This window comes from Sus scrofa, chromosome 1, assembly GCF_054392235.1.
Source record: "Sus scrofa isolate SSC_HxYL_T2T_F1_AM1 chromosome 1, Sscrofa_HxYL_maternal_Yorkshire_Landrace_v2.0, whole genome shotgun sequence".
Classification (NCBI taxonomy): Eukaryota; Metazoa; Chordata; class Mammalia; order Artiodactyla; family Suidae; genus Sus; species Sus scrofa.
Window position 1 is genome coordinate 279185084 of NC_139383.1, and position 21749 is coordinate 279206832.

A 21749-nucleotide genomic window follows, 5' to 3' on the forward strand; every position below is an offset into this window, starting at 1 on the left:
CTAGAAAATAAAATTTGCCCATATCCTTCTACCTCTACAATAAAGAAAATTATTCTGAGTTATAGAACAAAAATAAACCTCCCACCAGAGACCTTGGAAATCTTGAATTTTTTTGCCCGCAGGAGGATTTATTATTTTCCACTGAGTGTCCATTCATGCGTTTTCTTCTTGTTTCTATTCATAGCACCAGATCCTGACTAGCATGCATAACCTCAAAAGAAAAGAAAGACTAAATACAAATTGTGTAAAGTTGAGTTAAAGAAAGCAAAATAAAAAGGCGCATGTTCAGACGGGTTACCTCGGGGTGGCGTCATTACGTTGGACACATGCAGCAGCACTCGTGGAACTCACCTTATAGGCGACACTATTAGACGAGTCCACGATGATGAACAGGGGCTTCCTTGTGAAGGGGTAGAGATCTCCAGGATGAAGGCTGCGAAAACAACAGCAACAGTCACAGTGAATGACTGCATGACTCTATCGGCCACTTTCAGAAAGCCTATTTTCCACCTCTTGTGTTGTTCTGTTCTGTTCTAAGGTACACATTCTCTCTCTCTCTTTGGGCCGCACCCGGGGCACACGGAGGTTCCCAGGCTAGGGGTCTAATCGGAGCTGTTGCCACCAACGTACGCCACAGCCACAGTAACGCCAGATCCAAGCCACGTCTGTGACCTACACCACAGCTCACAGCAACACTGGATCCTAAACCCACTGAGCGAGGCCAGGGATTGAACGTGTGACTTTATGGTTCCTAGTTGGATTCGCTTCCGCTGTGCCACAACGGGAACCCCAGGTATGTATTCTTATTCCCACTTCATAGATGAGGACCCTAAGACTCAAAGAGTTTAAGAAACTTACTTGCCTAGAATTACCGTGTCTCATTTTCACCACAGCCATTGAGAGAAAAGCAAAGATTAATTAAGCAAAAGACACCCCCCTCCCCAAATGTATTTACTGGGAAAGACAAATTAACAGTTTTGTTTTTTTCTTTTTAGGGCCACACCTGCAGCATATGGAAGTTCCCAAGCTACGGGTCAAACTGGAGCTGCAGTCGCTGGCCTACGCCACAGCCACGACAACGCCAGATCTGAGCAGCATCTGCAACCTACACCACAGCTCACCCAACCCCGGAGCCCCAACCCACTGAACGCAGGGCCAGGAATTAACCTGCATCCTCATGGATACCAGTCAGGTTTGTTAGCACTGAGCCCCAACGGGAACTCCAAAGTCTATATTTATTTTAAAGATTTTTAGTATTTCAAACTATACTTTAATATTGTAGACCATATGCAGAGGCTCCCCTTTTGCTATTCTTGATGTTTCCTCTGGAACCTGCATTAGAAATCAGCTGGGTTGCTTGCTAAACATATAGATTCACTGGCCCACAGAAGACCACTGGACCCAAAGGCTAAAGTACAGTAACATGCATTTGAGATCACTGCTTAAGATCACAATTGTGGTGTGCGTGCTCCTTCCCAAGGCTTAGTGGACAATGTGTACATGTGTATAAATACGAATGTAAATGTAAACACATAAAACGATGTGTCAATGAGCACTATCATTAAACCCCAATTTATTTCCAATACAGGCTTTGTAATATAAATAATTTATAATTAAGGTCAACTATGGTGGCAGTTGGGGGGGACCATTAGGTATTATACATGTAATTTGAAACATTTCCTTCTTTGCCCTCCCTCCCGTGTACTTTAACAAGGTGAGTTAATGTTTTTATGTGAAGTGCTATCAGAAATGCAGCTTCAAGTAAGTCCAGTTTCCTTTATAATTGGATTGCTCTCTCTCAGCTAGAGAAATTCTAGAGCCAATAACGGCCCAAGTAGTCCATGTGTTGAGCAAACCTTCATGGATGAAATCATAGAGCTAACTTCATTTATGCTATACCAGACCAACAGAGCTTTATGTTAAAAAGTTTTTATTGATATTAACATGTTTCGTGTCCTGACGTATTATTTATTTATGTATATATTTATAGTCTCCTCCAACTTGAAGGACCATATCGCCACTGCATAGTGCCTGACATATCATACTCAATAAAAAAATTTTTAAATAAATATTAGCCAAAAATTGCAATTGCCTAGGATGGTCAGAGCCTGAAATATTGCTGGAATCCAAATAAGTGTTAGTAGTCTGAGGGCACATTTCTAGCACTAGAGAAAAGTCCCCATTTCACTAACATTGTATAAGGAAGAACTGTAATTTTTATAATAGAGGAAGACACCAGAATACATACCAGTGCATTTCCTTGTGGGACTGATTTCGTTTGAGGATGGCATCTCCATTTATAATATCCCGGTTACTATTAGTAAGTACCCCTCCAAAATCATAAGGACCTATAAAAACAAAGGGAAGAATCTAGACTTCAATCAGAGAGTAACACTGATTTAATGTTCAAATACAAAAGTACTGCGTGAAACTCTCATATATACAAGTGGAGGTAAGGACATTTTTATGATTTTAAAATTTAACATTTTAGTTTAATGCAGCATTTAAATGATTTCAGCATGTTGCCCATTTCAACATTTTAAAAGATCATTTAATTATTTAGCAGCTTTTCAAACAGATTATAATGAGAAACAAAATAAGAAATCTACAGCATCCCATGATTCTGGTTTGTAGAAGAGGGATGGAAATCTGAGACGTTCAAAATGATCTTTTCATTTCGAGCAAAATTAAAATCTCAGGATTAACAAAATCATTTAAGAAAGAGGCAGAATGAAGTCCTGGTAATTTCTTAAGTATAATTTTAAGTGAGCCGCTAACTGTGAAATACAGAGAAATTTTTTAATGTGAAATTCTCATTGACATAAACTTCATTTTTAAGAAAAGAATTGCCAGCTATCAGTGTATGAAAAATCCATCATCATTGCTATTGTATCAACCACTATAGTTCCGGTTTGGGAATTGGCCTTTTCCCACTGGTCGTATCAGCCAGTTAAACGCTTGTGTAAATGGAACAACAACATGGAATGTTAGGAATAATCTCTCTCAAAGGACCATTCAGTTAGTACCTATGTTACTTCAAAAAAAAAGTAAAAAAGCAGCAGTCAGGATGCTGAGCTGGGGGGGGCAGAGGGGTGGGGACCCAGAAAATGTGATTCAATAGTGTAAGTTAAAGACATGGAAGTAATTATTTATAAATAAAATTACTAATTTCATTTCCAAAGAAATAGTTACAATTTTGCATTATTTTTTTCTTCTTATGGTTACACCTGCAGCATTACACCTAGCATGGAAGTTCCCTGGCTGGGAGTCGAATCAGAACTACAGCCTATGCCAGAGCCACAGCAATGTGGGATCCAAGCTGCATCTTCGACCTAAGCCACAGCATGTGGCAATGATGGACCCTTAACCCACTGAGGCCAGGAATCGAACCCTCATCCTCGTGGACACTATGACAGGTTCTTAACCCGCTGAGCTACAATAGGAACTCCAATTTTGCATACTTTTATATTTTATTTATTTATTTATTTATTTTATTTTTACTTTTTGTCTTTTTGCCTTTTCTAGGGCTGCTCCCTCAGCACATAGAGATTCCCAGGCTAGGGGTCTAATCGGAGCTGTAGCCGCCGGCCTACACCAGAGCCACAGCAACTCGAGATCCGAGCCGCGTCTGGGACCTACACCACAGCTCATGGCAACGCTGGATCCTCAACCCACTGAGCAAGGCCAGGGACCAAACCCGCAACCTCATGGTTTCTAGTTGGATTTGTTAACCACGGGAACTCCAATTCTGCATACTTTTAATGTTATATTTTATCCCTTTACAAAAATCACTGCAATGAAAACACAGAGTTGGTTTGTTTTCACTTTAACATTTTAAGAGGATCTGTAGGTCATGCAAGGAAGATGGCAGGGACATGCATTGTATAAAGGAATGCAAATTCCAACAAACAAATGAGGAGGAAAATGTTAAGGATGTTAAGAAAAATTTTTTGTCCAGATAAAAATTTAATTGCCTTCTTTAAACCAAGTTACGGATCTATTCTGACCAGTCTCATTGATTGTGGACTCATATGTTCCGGACAGTTTTAAGTTTTATTCTGAAATAGCATCCCAATATTCTAAAGGTTGAATCCATAAAACCAGGGAAAGGACACAAAACAAAAATCATGTCAAGGACTTGAACTTTCACAGTTACAGAAGTGCACTGATTTCTACAAGACTTTTAGCCACAACGAAGCCACTGACCAGATTCCCTAACACACTAAAGGCTCAGAGAAATTCAATGATATAAACTAGATAATTAGACTTGGTTATTCCATATATATATCTACATGTGTGTGCCTTTAATAAATCTGTTCGTGAGGCATGCCCAGGCTATGTGAATTTGCTGATGATTTTTGAATCCATGTAATAGTTCAGCAAATAAAGGAGACTGGGGTATCTGCAAGATTGCCAATTCAGCAAACAGACCCGCTTTTAAATTTGGAAGCCTCTCTAGAAAGCTTGAGATGGTCTGTGGGCTATGGGCCATTGCCTTGTAGAAAATAAAGAGAATTCAAGCCCTGCTCACGACAGGGAGCATTCCTTTATTGTACCTTCACTATCAGAACGACCTGTGGGGAAAACGCCAGTGGCTGACAGGTAAATCAGAAGCACGCTATTGGCAGGCAGCTCCTGGAATTAAAGAAAATCACATATACAAACAAACAGAAAACAGTTTTACCAAGAGTTCACGACATTTTAACCTTTTTTTTTTTTTTTTTTTTTTTTGCTTTTTAGGGCCACACCCCAGGCATACGGAGGTTCCCAGGTGAGGGGTCTCATTGAAGCTGTAGCTGACGGCCTACACCACAGCCACAGCAACGTCAGATCCGAGCCACGTCTGCAACCTACACCACAGCTCATGGCAACACCAGATCCTTAACCTACTGAGCGAGGCCAGGGATCAAACCCACAACCTCATGGTTCCTAATTGGATTCGTTTCCGCTGTGCCATGACGAGAACTCCAGAGTTCATGACATTTTAATGTTGTGGGGAAATCAAGAACATAATTTAACATATTATGGTCTTCTCCAAATGGAAAGTCACTCTTGCTGGTTCCAACCTATAAGTGTCTACACAGCAAAGATTCGTCATTAATCCATAATTCACTACTAATCTGTAACTACTGCCAAAAGTTTTGAAGACATTCTCTGCTTCCCACCCTATCACTTAGAGAATGTTCTCTGAAAGACTGAAAATGGAGACGTAAAGATTCTGACTATAGGTCTGAAAGACAAACTCGCATCCGTATCTTTCTCTGTATAAACTATGGGAGGAATTCCTGACTCATGTTTCTTTCAGATGGCCAGAAAGTTGCCCAAAGTTGCCTGAACAGAGAACATGCCTATACAATCTGCTCCTATTTTTTCAGTTCTGCACTGACTGCTATATCTATTTTAATAAGAAAAACCTGGAGGAAGGAGAATGAAAATGAATCAACATGGGAGTTCCTGTCGTGACTCAGCGGAAACATATCTGAATAGCATCCATGAGGAGTCGGGTTTGATCCTTGGCCTCACTCAGTGGGTTAAGGATCCGGCCTTGCTGTGAGCTGTGGTGTAGGTCGGCAGCTGCAGCTCTGATCAACCCCTAGCCTGGGAACTTCCATATGACGTGGGTGCCACCCTAAAAAGGAAAAAAAAAAAAAAAAGGAAGAAGAAAAGTAATCAGTATTATCATTAATTAGTGGTAGGGAACATTCATAATATCCTAGGCAATTTCCATTCCAAACCAGCTATGATTAGGATACTCTAAAGGCAGTTTTCATTTTATTTTTCTTAAATTCCTGACTCAAACATTCAAGGAGAAGAGCGACACTCAAATTCCACTTAAGGCACACTTTTCCCACACAGTAAAAAGTATTGGATGATATATACCTTAAAAGATGCTGCTAAGAATGTGTACAGTTGGCTGAAGGTTGGTTTGTACAGCAGATACTTGTGGGGGTTTTCTCGTCTGGTAGGCTTATCAGCTGATTCCTATATTTACACACAGAAAACAATGCACATACCGTTGGTCTTCTGTACCCACAGGATCTGCATCCCTGGATTCACCCAAGCACAGACCAAAAGTATTTGGGGAAAAAAAATTCCAGAAAGTTCCAAAAAAGCAAATCTTGAATTTGTTGTGCACCAGCAACTATTTACATAGCATTTACTTGTATGTACAACTATTTGCATAGCATTTACATTGTATTAGGTGTTCTAAGTAGATTTTTAAACATACAGGAGGATGTGCATAGGTTATAGGTAAACACTATGCCATTTTCTGTAAGGAACTTGAGCATCTGTGGGTTCTGGTATTCACCGGGATCTTGGAACCAACCTCCTGATAGAGAGGGACTATTACACAAACTGGACCTGACAGATGAATTATCAATGCCTATTTTCACTCTCATCTGCATCACATATCTTTTTTTATTCAATGCTATTATCATTATGCTTATCTATTTCTCCTGTGTCTCAGAGAATTCTTTATTCACACTCATGGCATTTGTTGGATGATGGCATTCCACGAGGAGCAGAAGCAGCAGGAGTGCTACTAAAACTGTGAATGTAGGGAGAAGATCACCTGCATGCCTGGTTTATTCATCTGGGAAGCTAAATTCATTGGCTCCCTTTCCAGGGCTTGTAACATCCGGAACATATCAACAGTTAGTTCACTGAACTTGACCTGCAAGGAAAACAAACCAGTATGCAGATCTTGAAGTGTGTAATCATAGTCTTACTCTTGACTTTCAGGTGTACCTGATGACACTGGATATTTTATTCAGAAAAATTTCAAAAGACAGAAAGTTAAAACAAGTATACAGTGATGCCCATATGCTCAACATCTAGATCCTCTAACAGTAACATTTTTCTAGATTTGCTTTACCACATCTTTCTCCATTTATCAATACAGCTATCAATCAATCAATTTCCACAGGTTTTTTTACTTCTTTTTTTCTTTTTAGGGCCACATCCACAGCATACGGAAGTTCCCAGGCTAGGGGTCAAACTGCAGCTGCAGCTGCCACCTATGCCACAGCCACAGCAACTCGGGATCTGAGCCGCAGTGGCAACCTACACCATATCTCATGGCAACTCCGATCCTTAACCCACTGAGCAGGGCCAAGGATTGAACCTGCTGAGCTACAGAACTCCTCTACAGATATTTTTAAAGACAAAAAAGGAGGAGTTCCCGTTGTGGCTCAGTGGTGACAAACCCAACAAGTATCCATGAGGACAGCCTTGCTCAGCGGGTTAAGGATCCGGCGTTGCTGTGATCTGCAGTGTAGGTCAAAGACATGGCTCGGATCTGGCTTTGTTGTGGCTGTGGAATAGGCCGGCAGCTACAGCTCCTAGTCAACCCCTAGCCTGGAACTGCCATATACCATAGGTGTGGCCCTTAAAAAAACCAGAGTCATATAAACGCAGAGACCTACATTAGATCCTACAAAACATGCTAACTTTTGGCAAAACGCCAGGCTGAAATAGGCTGTGCCCATTTTAAAACCACTTCATGACATTTTAGCACTATATAATGTTTAAGACTACATCCTTTTCTATTTTGAATAATACTTCCATAGAACTTCATGGAGGCAATGTTTTAATTTAAATTAAGCTGTTTTAATTAAGAAATTTACAAATTAACAGCTATAAAAGCCAAAAATGGAGAATTACAAAAAAGATTTAAAACAACAAAAATGACAGACATGAGTGAAGCATCCAAAATTTAAATTTGCGTAAATAATGCGTATGGAAAAAATGTATTCACTGGTGACTTTTCCAATATCCTCTAATTTCCAGTAAATTACATTAAATCTTCTATGTCATGGGACTATTCTGCCATGAAAAAATATTTGAAATTTGCTTTTGACAAATGTACTCAAAAATAACTCCTCCCCCATTTTTCTCTGATTGTAAAAGTAGTATACAGATTTAGAAAGTTGTAAAGAAGAAAATAAAATGCACTTAAAATCCTGCCATTTAGAGATAAATCTTTTATGATATTGGTAAATTTCTTCCTTGTCTTTTCTTGTACATATATAGACATTTTAACATATAAGAAATAACTGTGTTTACAGAAATCCCTAACACTTGCCAGGTCTGTGATTCAAAATCCTTTCTAAACCATTTAAATGTCTGTAATCCAGTCCACAGGTGGACAGAGCATAATGTTAGGGTATTTACAAGACAATAATAATTCCGTAACAACCAAAAGTACTATTTCTCACAGTGAATTTTTAGCCTAATTCCCTCATAATTCTTTACCTGGTTATTACAATTACCAATAATGAGTGCATCGGCCAGGGACAACTGCCCCACAATCATGCCCTGCTCCAGCAGTGGAGCTCCCGTTTCAGCAAGGCGATTGGATGTGATCACAATGGTATTATCATCATTTAATACCATAACAGGGTCCGCCTGCAGGAAAAAAAAAAAGCAGTAAGTAGTTGATGACCAAGACAAAATGTCAATATAAGAAGTTATAAATGTAATAAAATTCATTAAGTAATTAAAAAAAAGTTATTCCTGACAGAACATTGTAAATCAACTATAATAGAAAAATTCCTTCTTCTTGACACATACACACAGTAAAAATGTATACTGTACATGCATTTACCTACATCATTATGACAACCTTTCCTGTCAAAAACCGACCTCAATGAAAGCTGCTACTTCTTGAAGCACCAGGTTCCATTCCACTTGGTCTTCGGTGTTAAAGCGGTGAGTATAATCTTCAATTTCATCTGACAATTCCTGATTTTGCAATATCACAAAGAAAAATGGTTATAGAAAAAGCCTACAAAATAGACTGCTATATTATACCATACTCCTGATAGAAACTGATATCGTTAAGAAATTTGATCATTATCAATATACAGTCCCAATTATAACCAAAACAAAGCATGAAAATTACATGGACTTGCTTTGAAATCAACAACTCCAGAATGATACACATCAGTAAGCTCTTCACAGATACCCAGAACGACCCATACCTGCTCAGTGCTCCATCAGCGGTGATTTTGTTAAAAGGAATTCTTAAAGGTAAGCCCCCCAAATTTTAACATTAAAAACAAAAACCAAAAAAACAAATACTGTTTAGCTGATTTCCTTTGGATTTATATCATACTGTTTCTTGTAGAGGTAGTCTTATTAGTAACTGGGAGCAAAGGAAGACAGAGGAAGACTTGTCAAAAGTAGCATGTTACACTGACTCCATTTGCAGTACACCTGAAAACAACACAATACTGTGCATTGACTACACTTCAACTTAAAAGAAAAGCTAGCGTGTTATACTCGCACACCAAAAAAATCAAGAATTGTGCCACTGAAACCACTAACTAAATACAGAGTGCAACCAGAATGCAGTATGTAATAATTAGAGATATAAAGTGAACCCAGGATGCAGTCCACTCTTAATCACCTGAATTAATGAAGGACAAAGTGATGCAGACATACTAAAGGGATGGAAAAACCAAAACTCATTCACGACATTTTTTTTGTAAACGGCCTAACTTTCCAATTATTTTCACTCTTTTTTGTGTGTGTGTGCGGCTGTGCCTACAGCATGTGGACGTTCCCGGGCCAAAGATCAAAAGCATTCCACAGCTGTAACCAGAGCCGTAGCAGTGACAATGCCCAATCCTTAACCCACTGAGCCACAAGGGAACTCCCTAAATTATTTTCCTTAAACTAAATATTTTAACTTTTTTTTTTTTTGTCTTTTTGCCTTTTCCAGGGCTGCACCCGCAGCATATGGAGGTTCCCAGGCTAGGGGTCTAATCGGCGCTGTAGCCGCGGCCTTCACCAGAGCCACAGCAAAGTGGGATCTGAGCCGCGTCTGCAACCTACACCACAGCTCAAGGCAATGCCAGATCGTTAACCCACTGAGCAAGGCCAGGGATCGAACCTGCAACCTCATGGTTCCTAGTCAGATTTGTTAGCCACTGAGCCACGACGGGAACTCCCTAAATATTTTAACTTTTGTTTTCATTTCCTAACCATTCACTGATGGGTGATGAAAAGTAAAAAGAGCTGAAGGGACAAAAGAAAGAAATTAAGACAATTATCTCTGGTAAGTTTGTCTGAAATATGAGGAGAGGAGGGAAATGTTTTTATCATTACTCTTGTCAGAAGTTATCATACTCTGAAAGTTGTAATGATTTAGATATATCAAAATTATTTCAACCTGAAATCTGTTTTTTTAAAAAAAATTATCCATACACAATTAGAGTTTGGGATTTTAATTTTTTTTTAAGCCACACCCACATGGAACACAGAAATTCCAGGGCAGGGACTGAATCCAAGCCGCAGTTGCAACCTACACCACAGCTGCGACAATGCCAGACCCTCAAACCCAGAGCAGTAGGCCAGGGATCGAACTTGTGCCTCTGCAGCTACCCAAGCCACTGTAGTCAGGTTCTTAACCCACTGTACCACAGTGGGAACTCCTGATTTTAATTATTTTAAAGTATACTTACCTTCACCAGATCCTTCACCACATCCATTTTGTTGAGCAGAAGACAAACTACTATAAATCTTGCATAGTATCTTAGCTTCTTAACTACCAATTCAGGTCTGTGGCAGATAAATAAAAAAAGAAAATACACTTTTTTGATTGTTTCAACATTCCGATAGCTTTTAAACTTTTGATCCTATTTTGCACAAACATTTCTGCATATAACCTATAGTCTTTTCACGTAGTTCTGACTCAGTGATCCATTGCATTGTTCATTCATATATATATATATATATATATTTTTTTTTTTTTTTGTCTCTGTCTTTTTAGGGGCCACGCCCATGGCATATGGAGGTTCCCAGGCTAGGGGTCGAATAGGAGCTATAGGCCTCTAGCCTACGCCACAGCCATAGCACCGCCAGATATGAGCCATGTCTGGGACCTACACCACAGCTCACGGCAACGCCAGATCCTTAACCCACTGAGTGAGGCCAGAGATCTAACCCGTGTCCTCATGGATGCTCGTTGGGTTTGCTAACCGCTGAGCCATGATGGGAACTCCCTGTTCATTCATATATTACTTCATTCCACAAATATCTATTGAAATTTAGATGCATCAGGCACTATGCCAAGTACCAGAAATAGAATAATTTAAAAAAAAAAAAAAAACTATAGACATGGTCCCTTCTTCACAGAACTCACAGACAGAAAAGCATTTAAAATGGAGAGGAGACAGATAAGTACTTAACCCAGTGGAATACATATTATAATGATAGGAGAAATAAAGGGTGATATCTGAACCCACAGGACTGGATCTTGGGTGAGGGAGGGAAGGCTTCCTAGAGAGAGAGTAAGGTTAAGGTTAAGGTTATAAAGAAGAGTAGAAGACAACAGGCAGGAAAATGTCAGGTTAAAAGTTTTCCAGGGAGGCCTTTCTGTTTTGGAATCTTATTTTTCTGATTTTAATATAATCAAGCCAATTTTTTTTTCATTATTTTATTTTATTTTGTGTGTGTGTGTGTGTGTGTCTTTTTGGCATTTCTTGGGCCGCTCCCGCGGCATATGGAGGTTTCCAGGCTAGGGGTCTAATCGGAGCTGTAGCCACCAGCCTATGCCAGAGCCACAGCAATGCAGGATCCGAGCCACGTCTGCAACCTACACCACAGCTCATGGCAACGCCAACGCCGGATCGTTAACCCACTGAGCAAGGGCAGGGATCGAACCTGCAACCTCAAGGTTCCTAGTCAGATTCGTTAACCACTGCGCCACGACGGGAACTCCTCAAGCCAGTTTTCTTATGCTTCCTGTTTGTATGCCATACCTTTTTCTATCTCTCTACTTTCAAGTACCTGCGCCTCTTTGTACTTTAATGCATCTTTTGTAGACAACATATAGTTAGATCTTGCTTTTTCATCCGCTTTGACAAACGCTGGCTCGGATACTCCGGTACAGACCCTTTACATTTAGTCTCACCATTGTTTGGGCCGGGCTTGCAATTCCCACCCTGCTGTTTTCGATTTGCCCCTTCCGTGTCCCTCTACTGCTCCTTTCTTGCTTTCTTCTCAGTTAATCAAATACATGGTACTGTTCTATTTTATATCTTCGATTGGTTTCCCACTTATCCTTTTTCATTACTATTCTTTCAGTGGCTGCTTGGAGGAATAGCATACATCCTTAACTTATCGAAGACTATTTATAATCTATAGTGCACCTCTTCACACCTGGCCCTTTATACTCATCTCTTTAACAATTCAAACTGGACATTTCAATTTCTACTTCCTGTACTCCATAACCCACATTACATAGAATAACCTTACAACGGTACATTTGTTGAGTGTTTCATAGTTTCCACAGCGAAAAAATTTTAAATCTCTTTCATCCAGGATTTACAAATGTGTCTACTAATTGATATATTGATTTTTTTTTCTGGCTCATTCTTAATTTTTAATGGAATTGCACTATGGTTAGACAACATGAGCTTAAAAAATTATTGAAATCTGTTTTGTGGCAAATATAAGTCAACTTCATAAAAGTTTCATATAAGCTTGAAAACTATGTGCACATAAGCTTAAAAACTTTGCTTACTGTTGTATGCAGTTTTGTGCACATAAGAACAAGTTTTTAATTATGTTATTCAAACCTGGTTGTTCACCTTTTTGACATATAAATAAACTCTTCATGTACATTAGACCATTTATCAAGTTCTCCCTGAAAACATACCACTTTTTTTGCTTTGTTTATTATTATGCTGCATTATTGGGCATATACAAGTTTTTTACTTTTGAGTTGTTTCTTTTATCACTATGAAGTAAAGCTCTATCCCTAATAATACTTTCTGCCTTAAATACAAATAATGTATACATAATTGGAGCAGTATTTCTTTCCTTTAATATCTGTCTCATTTATTTTTTCTTCTGCATACTTTATTATCTTTGGAGGATCTCTTGTAAACACTACATTACTGAACTTTTCTTAAGAAGGCATACTAATTGTCTCTGACTTTTCGCCAGGAAGTTTAGATCAATTTCATTTACTATGATTACCAACGTACTTGGACTCATTTCTACTGCATTATGTTATGCTATAATTATACTTTTGTATATGTAGTCCTTTCCTATCTTTTACTGTAATGGTCATAATTTTATTGTTCACTTTCTACCTCCTTCTACCTGTTTTGAAGTTACACCTTCTCCTTATGTTATTTAAAAATATTTTCTATTTTAATAAGCAATAATCCAAAAACTTATATGGAACCATAAAAGACCCAGAATTGCCAAAGTAATACTGAGGAACAAAAATCAAGTAGGAGGCATAGCCCTCCCAGACTTCAGACAATATTACAAAGCTCCAGTAATCAAGACAGTGTGGTACTGGTATCAAAACAGACCAATGGAACAGAATAGAGAACCAAGAAATAAACCCAGATACCCATGCTCAATTAATCTTCGACAAAGGAGGCAAGAATATAAAATGGGGAAAAGACAGTCTCTTCAACAAATGGTGCTAGAAAAACTGGACAGCTGCATGTAAATCAATGAAACTAGAACACACCCTCACACTATGCACACACAAAAAAACCAAAAAAACAAAAAAAAAAAACCAACCTCAAAATGGCTTAAAGACTTAAATATAAGACGAGACATCATAAAACTCCCAGGAGAGAACATAGGCAAGACATTCTCTGACATCAACTGTACAAATGTTTTTCTAGGTCAGTCTCACAAAGCAATGGAAATAAAAACAGAAATAAACCAATGGGACATAATCAAACTGACAAGCTTTTGCAAAGGAAACCATAAAAAAAAAAAAAAAAGGACAATCTATAGAATGGGAGGAAATAGTTCCAAATGATGCAACTGATAAAGGCTTTATCTCTAAAATATACAAACAACTTATACAACTCAACAGCAAAAAAACCAACAACCCACTTAAAAATGGACAAAAGACCTGCATAGACATTTCTCCAAAGAAGATACACAGATGGCCAACAAGCATATGAAAAAATGCTCAACATCACTAATTATTAGAGAAATGCAAATCAAAACTACGAGGTACCACCTCACACCAGTCACAATGGCCATCATTAATAAGTCTACAAATAACAAATGCTGGGGAGGGTGTGGAGAAAAGGGGACCGTCCTTCACTGTTGGTGGGAATGTAAATTGGTAAAACCACTATGGAAAATAGTATGGAGGTATCTCAGAAAATAAGTATAGAACTATCATATGACCTAGCAATCCCACTCCTGGGTATATGTCCAGAAAAAACTTCCACTGAAAAAGATACATGCCTCCCTATGTTCACTGAAGCACTATTCACAATAGCCAAGACATGGAAACAACCTAGATTTTCATCAACAGAGGAATGGATTAAGAAGATGCAGTATATATACACAATGGAATACTACTCAGACATAAAAACAAACAAAATGCCATTTGCAGCAACATGGATGGAACTAGAGACTCTCATTCTGAGTGAAGTAAGCCAGCAAGAAAAAGACATATACCATATGATATCACCTATATCTAGAATCTAATATACAGCACAAATGAACCTATCTACAGAAAAGAAACAAACTAATGAACATGGAGGAAGTTGGATGGACTAGGGGTTTGGGTTAGAAAATGCAAGCTATAGCATTTGTTTTTTGGGTTTTTTTGTTTTGTTTTGTTTTGTTTTTTTTGTCTTTTTGCCATTCTCTTGGGCCGCTCCCACAGCATATGGAGGTTCCCAGGCGAGGGGTTGAATCGGAGCCGTAGCCGCCGGCCTACGCCACAGCCACAGCAACACAGGATCCGAGCTGCGTCTGCGACCTACACCACAGCTCACGGCAACGCCGGATCGTTAACCCACTGAGCAAGGCCTGGGATCGAACTCGAAACCTTATCGTTCCTAGTTGGATTCGTTAACCACTGAGTCACGACAGGAACTCCAAGCTATAGCATTTGGAAGGGATAAGTGATGAGATCCTGCTGTATAGCACAGGGAACTATATCTAGTCACTTGTGATGGAACATGTTGGATGATAATGTGAGAAAAAGAATGTATGTATATGGATAACTGGTCACTTTGCTGTACAGCAGAAATTTTACAGAACATTGTAAATCAACTGTAATAAAAATAATTTAAAAGTAATTTAATAAGCAAATTTTACTTTAAGCTTCTTTTGAACAATAAATGGATCTTATTAGCATGGTTTAATTCTTTCATCTTCTTTCTTCTTTCATGTTGTTATCTAGGATTTGGCCCTATTTTATCTTAATAACCTCAATTAGCCATAATTACAATGATTATTATCTTATAAAGTCCATGCTTTTTTAGGAAGCAAGGGGATAATTTATTCTCACCAGTCCTTGTATATCACCCCTTCCTTTTAGTTGCAATTTCCTCTTCCTGAAGAAACCTTTAGTAGTTCTTTATGTCACCAAAACTGACCGCCCCCCGCCCAAGGCTGTCACAGCATGAGTCAGAGGGTTAATGTCCTGGGATTTCTCTCGCTTTCTTGACAGCTAAGCTGTTCAGGTAAAGGGATGATTGATCTCTTTCACTCAGCATTTCTAGGTGTTTTGAAGGCAGCATTTTAGATTATCTAGCTTGACACACTGTCAGAAGTGGAAGTCAATGCGGAAGGAAGATTTGTAGGAGGATGATGTCAATCCATGCTTAAAATATTCTTGAGGACAACGCCTTTAAATTTTCTGAGGACAAAACAGGTTCTATGAATCTGTATGCTAACATACATACACGACATGCACATATATTGAACCTCGGATTGACAAACCTTCTGCAAATGACCAGACAGTAAGTATTTTAGGTATTGCAGGACAAATACAATGTCTGTGACATATTCACCTTTTCGTTGTTCACAACTTTTCAAAAATATAAAAGTGATTCTGGAGTTCCCGTCGTGGCGCAGTGGTTAACGAATCCGACTAGGAACCATGAGGTTGCGGGTTCGGTCCCTGCCCTTGCTCAGTGGGTTAACGATCCGGCGTTGCCGTGAGCTGTGGTGTAGGTCGCAGACGCGGCTCGGATCCCGCGTTGCTGTGGCTCTGGCGTAGGCTGGTGGCTACAGCTCCGATTCGACCCCTAGCCTGGGAACCTCCATATGCCGCGGGAGCGGCCCAAGAAATAGCAACAACAACAACAACAACAAAAAGACAAAAGACAAAAAAAATAAATAAATAAAAAAATAAAAGTGATTCTAAGCTACCAGATGCTACAGAAACAGGCCATAGTTTGCCGAGCCCTGTGTTAAATAAAAATACAGAAGTGAGTGCGTACATTCTGTTTTGGGAACCACTGTGTTGAGCTGCAGCCGAGCACAGGTGGAGTAAGTCAGTGCTATCCACTCGCGTACATGAGAGGCACTCCTATCAAGCCTGGAAACTTGAACGATGGTCCCTAGCCTTCCACCTGCTGCAGAAGGCGGAGTCATCCTATGAACCTCACCGGAAAAGGGCAACAGCAAGTCCTCCTCACAAGCACGATTGGGAACGCCAAGGTCTTCACGTTTAGATGTACATTTCCCACCATAAAAAAAACTTCAGGGAGTTCCCATCGTGGCTCAGCGGAAACGCATCTGACTGGTATCCATGATCCCTGGCTTCACTCAGTGGGTTACGGATGGGCGTTGCCGTGAGCTGTGGTGTAGGTCGCAGATGCAGCTCAGACACCGTGTTGCTGTGGCTGTGGCATAGGCCAGAGGCTATAGCTCTAATTAGACCTCTAGCCTGGGAACCTCCATATGCCACAGGTGTGGCCCTAAAAAGACAACAACAAGAAAACCACTTCAGTACTGTCACCACTGAAGCTGACATCATGATTCTCTTGACAGAGTTCTTCGGGCACTCAAGAACTGCAGCTTTGTCCAACTTGCCAGGCCCACTATTTGTGAGATGCTGACGATACTGTTGCCTGAGAAAGTGTTTTTCCAGGTGACTAATGGCAACACCTCTCCCCCGCCAGGGTGCTTGGAAACGTCACCTTCTCTGGATCTAATTCTGAGCTAGGTTCAGCCCTAGTCATTTATGACTGTTGGCTTTGCAGCTCTTAGGACAAGTGATTATGTGCTAATGTCTCCTCCACTAGACAGGATGGACCCTTGGAACTGAGACATTGTGAGAGTTGTCTGGGTCTGGTGACAGGCAGTCACCCTGGTAGTTGCTGGAGTATATCACTCCTCCTGGCTTTGACACAATCCGTAGGTAGTGAGACAATGCAGAGAGAACTTGACCTTGTGAGGAGAGATTTTTGTCTCTTAAAGCAACTGCGAAATTGTAAAATACTTTCTTACTTCATTTTAATCTACCAGCTGTTGATTCTAGTAGCTGTCACCAAGTGCTACCTTGACTGGCCCCCTGGCCCTGTGTGAACTAAGAAACAAAAAAACCTACCAACAACAAAAATCCTTCCTAAAGTGCAAGGAATGAGGTCAAGATTTTACATACTGGATTGTTCTTTGATTCTAAATTGGTGGCCTAAGGCAAGAGATTTTGTCATTCTAGTTCCAAATAATCCTACCTCTGTTCATCTGCCCTGCTCTAGGAGGCAGCACAGGAAAACAATTCCTTTGTGTGGTGTTTGCTGTTAAGATAGAAAATTATTTTGAGGTTCCTGTTGTGGCTCAGAAGTAACAAACCTGACTAGTATCCATGAGGATGCGGGTTTCATCTCTGGCCCTGCTACGTGGGTGGAGGATCTGGTGTTGCCTGGGCTGTGGTACAAGTCAAAAACTCGGCTCGGATCCCGCATTGCTGTGGCCTAGGCTGGCATCTGTGGCTCCAGTTTGACCCCTAGCCTGACAATTTCCATATGCCATGGGTGCAGCCCTAAAGAGGCAAAAAAACAAAAAAGAAAGAAAGTAAATGATTCTAATAAATCAAATTGTTGGGTGTTAAGCCAAGGGACCTAAATCCAATTTCCCTTTGGCAAATTAGAGAATGCAGAAAAGTGAATTATATAAGGTATTTTGCTATTGCTTAAACTAGTTCTCTATGTATGTGTTTTTCATACACACTCTATGAATTTTTCATACTCCTAAAATGTTACACAGCCCTTTTACATTTTTAAAAGAGACATAATTTATCTCATCTAGAATTCAGACAAACTGTACAACATGAATATCAAAAATGGGGGGGGTATTGGAGGGAAAATGTCTGTATTGAAAACATATGAAGCAAACCGTAAGAAAACCTGAAGGAAAAGGAACTGATGGAACTTCTGATAGAAGAATGAAGTGAGGCAATGACAAAAAGACTCCAGGGTAAAAGGAAGAATTCAACATTTATGCACTTGTTTCAAGCCAAGTCCTCTAGACAAGTCTGAACTAGATTTGCAAGGGAATGAAGGGAATTTACAGAAGTGGGACTTTCCCCAAAATGTTGCTACTTGGGCTGGAAAGCTTATGATGGCCAACCACAAAGTGTTCTCTAGAAAAACAGGTCAAAACTGCATTTTCTTTTATTGCTAAGAGAATATAATCTTTTCACTTATGTAACAATGGTGAGTTCTGTTGCTGGGAGTAGAGAGAATATTCAGATCTTTCGCTTTTCTTTCTAGGGCTGCACCTGAGGCACATGAAAGTTCCCGGGCTAGGGGCCAAATCAGAGCTGAAGCTGCTGGCCTACATCACAGCCACAGCAACACCGGATCAGAGCCACATTGGTGGACTATGCCGCAGCTTGCAGCAATGCCAAATCCTTAACTCGCTGAGCGAGGCCAGGGATCAAACTCGTACTCTCATGGATTCTAGTCTGGTTCTTAACCTGCTGAGCCATAGCAGGAACTCTCAGATCTTTTATGCCTGAACTTTGTCTCCCAACAATTCTTGAAATGCTAGCAATAAAGATTTTCCAGCAGATCCTTGATTTCTTTAATATTTTATCCTTATCTGGAATCTACCAAATATGCCTGGGATTCCCACAAAAAGGTAACTGTCTGATAGGAAAAGAGTACACTTACACAGCATCTTTCCTTTTCTCTTCTCCCACTCAAGCACTGACCACGCTGCCAGATACATAGTAAGTGCTCAAGTGATTACTATTAGGAATGAATGACCTCTACATCATTTTTTTTTTCTGACAATGGAAAAAAATGATATGTCTGCAAAATGGTACCAGAAAATTCAAAACAGCATTACAGACTTTCCTTTAGTTCTACATGACAGGGGTCAAAAGGCTTCTGACTGCATTGAATTAAGATGACACAGGCTAAATAAAGGTTATTAGCTAAGCCCCACTTTGGGAGCTGTTTCTGTTCCATGAAACTTCAGGTGACCCTAATATCTCATTAAAGAAGAAAAAAAAAAAAATCCACTCTTCTTTTGCTGTCTGACTCTATGCTGGTATTGTGACATCTGTTCCAACAGCTCTAACACATATTGCATTTAGGTAACATACCTCTCTAGGCTTCAGAAGGCCTAGTATAGAAGTTCCCATTGTGGCTCAGCAGATTAAGAACCTGACTAGTATCCATGAGGGTGCAGGTTTGATTCCTGGCCTCACTCAGAGGGTTAAGGATCTGGCGTTGCTGTAAGGTGCGGTGTAGGTCAAATCGGATCTGGTGTTGCTGTGGTTGTGGCGTAGACCAGCAGCTGCAGCTCCAACTGAGAACTTCCATACGCTGCTGGTACAGCCTTAAAAAAGACAAAAAAGAAAAAGCCTAGTATATAGCAGGCACTCAGTAAAGCCCATTAAATGAATAAAAGGTATGAACAAGCGTGTGCTCTTCTGAAGTTCCTTCATGGCACAGTGGGTTAAGGATCCAGTGTTGTCACTGCAGTGGCTCGGATCAGCTGTGGTGAGGGTTCAATCCCTGGCTCAGGAACCTCTGCAAGTGGGGGGCACGGACAAAAACAAAAACAAACAAACAAACAAAAAAAGTGCTTTTCTGCATAATTTCCACACAGAGTAGAAATTCTAAGTGTTCTATCTTCCTCTTTCTAAAAACAGTAGGTGCATACCTGTCTTCTTTATTGACTTGAGAATAATACGATCTCTGTCTGATTGCAGAATAGAAGGAGAAAGCCTCATTCAGATAGCTGGTCTCAGATGTGCGTAGGCTATGAGGAAAAAAAAAAAAATCTTTAAATTTGACAGTGCCTCAAGCTCTTTAAAACCACGATAAATACTTGTACAATTATTCCTCTGTTCCTTTACTCCAGGGGATGGTGATGACGATCCTAAACCTGAATCAGCAAAGCAACAATCATACCACCCTTAAGAGTGTGTAAAAATAATAATAATGATCGTTTAAATAATACCTCCCCCCTTCTCCCAAGTTGTCTTTGATGGCCACCCAGAGACAAATCATTCTCATTCTCCAAGTAGGATTGCATTCAGTCAAATCCTTCCACCCAGGACCAGACCTTTCATGACCTTCCCCAAGTCCATACAGAGTCATTTGTCCCTTGGCTCATTTCTTTCGTTTTTTTCCTTAGAGGACTCAGAAATGCAACAATCTGTATTAATCTTCTGAGGATGCTAAAGAATTAGATTTTCTGCTTAACATTTCTAGTTTGTCTGTGTTTTTAGCTGAAGTATAGTTGATGTACAGTAACATTTCTAGTTTTACAAGGGACTTCTTAAGAAAACACTCCACCCGGGAGAGTGATTTTAATGATGGGAATCGGGATGGCCTGCCAAAAGTCAGAAAGAGGAAGGAATTTTCTGGCCTATTACATTACAAATGGGCCAAGCCTTTTTATGAAATACCTGATATCACTTAATGAAAATGAGATTCAGATTCCTAAAAGGAGTTCTCTTCTTTCCTTGACTCATGATTGGGACTAGGTAGATGTTACTGCTTTACTGACTTCACGTCACCTTTCAGACACATCCTATGAGGATGAATTTTAAAGTATCCTCCTGAAAACCACTCATTCAAACATAGAAATTATGATATGTCTCTGTACAGTATCAAGATTCAAGTAGAGGCCTTAAGAACCATAAATTCATGTAGTATTTATCTTTTTTGTTTTGTTTTTTAAAGCCGTATCCATGGCATATGGAGGTTCCCAGGCGAGGGGTCAAATCAGAGCTGTAGCCCCTGGTCTATGCCACAGCCACATATGCGGTCTATGCCAGATCTGAGCCGCATCTGTGACCTATACCACAGCTCACAGCAACACTGGATTCTTAACCCACTGAGAAAGGCCAGGGATCGAACCTGCGTCCTAATGGAAGCTACTCCGATTCGTTTCCACTGAGCCATGACAGGAACTCCCATCTTTTATTTAAAACCAAGATCATACTCCTTTGAGTTTATAAATGAATCTGGCCAAACGAAATGTTTGGAAGCTGAGCCTTTGAAGCAACTAATGTCACTTTGATTGTGGAAGGTCGTTTTATAACCTGAAGGTCATTTTGATCATCTTGATCAAATCATGTTGGTCAGGATGATCTGAACTACTAGGATTTCATTGTAACTCCTTAGTTTTCCCTCCTATCAAGTAAGTATCTATGTATGCTTCCGCATACAAATCAGGACAATGCTTTATTTTTACCATTTGCAGTTCACTTACTAATAGTGGTAGTATAGCTGCCCAATCTTAGACGCAATTTCCCCTATTTGCCACCGCTTCAAGCCGTACCGATTATCCAAGACTTGTCTGTTTTACAGAGGAGATAAGAAAATAGAAATAAAAGACTATAAATTTCAAAAATAACCAAATCTGTTAGTAGGGTAAAATATCACCCAATTTATCAGGAAATTTTGAATACACGAATTCGATTTCATGAATTTTTCATGAGATTTCAACATAATCATTCAATTAAATTCAAAACGCATTTATTACATGTC

The 21749-nt window shown here is 39.8% G+C and overlaps 1 protein-coding gene across 11 annotated transcripts in view; it reads right to left on the reverse strand.

Moving 5' to 3' along the window:
- The window catches only part of SCAI (suppressor of cancer cell invasion), a 156434-nt gene that overhangs the window by 38598 nt on the left and 96087 nt on the right, over positions 1-21749 (reverse strand). For 7 of the 11 annotated variants that reach the window (XR_014827224.1, XR_014827233.1, XR_014827227.1 and 4 more), the window contains 10 exons: positions 21472-21558; positions 19912-20010; positions 10470-10566; positions 8647-8745; positions 8257-8409; positions 6575-6676; positions 5881-5982; positions 4557-4635; positions 2249-2348; positions 352-433 (listed from right to left, as the gene is read on the reverse strand). Coding sequence is in view for 2 of the 11 variants with exons in the window: in XM_084996037.1 (XP_084852163.1) it covers positions 352-433; positions 2249-2348; positions 4557-4635; positions 5881-5982; positions 6575-6676; positions 8257-8409; positions 8647-8745; positions 10470-10566; positions 19912-20010; positions 21472-21558 (1000 nt within the window). In the remaining 9 variants the exon portion in view is untranslated. Of the gene's footprint in view, positions 1-92; positions 212-351; positions 434-2248; positions 2349-4556; positions 4636-5880; positions 5983-6574; positions 6677-8256; positions 8410-8646; positions 8746-10469; positions 10567-19911; positions 20011-21471; positions 21559-21749 lie in introns of all 11 variants that reach the window. The other 4 variants (XR_014827231.1, XR_014827229.1, XR_014827232.1 and 1 more) reach the window with 1 other exon arrangement.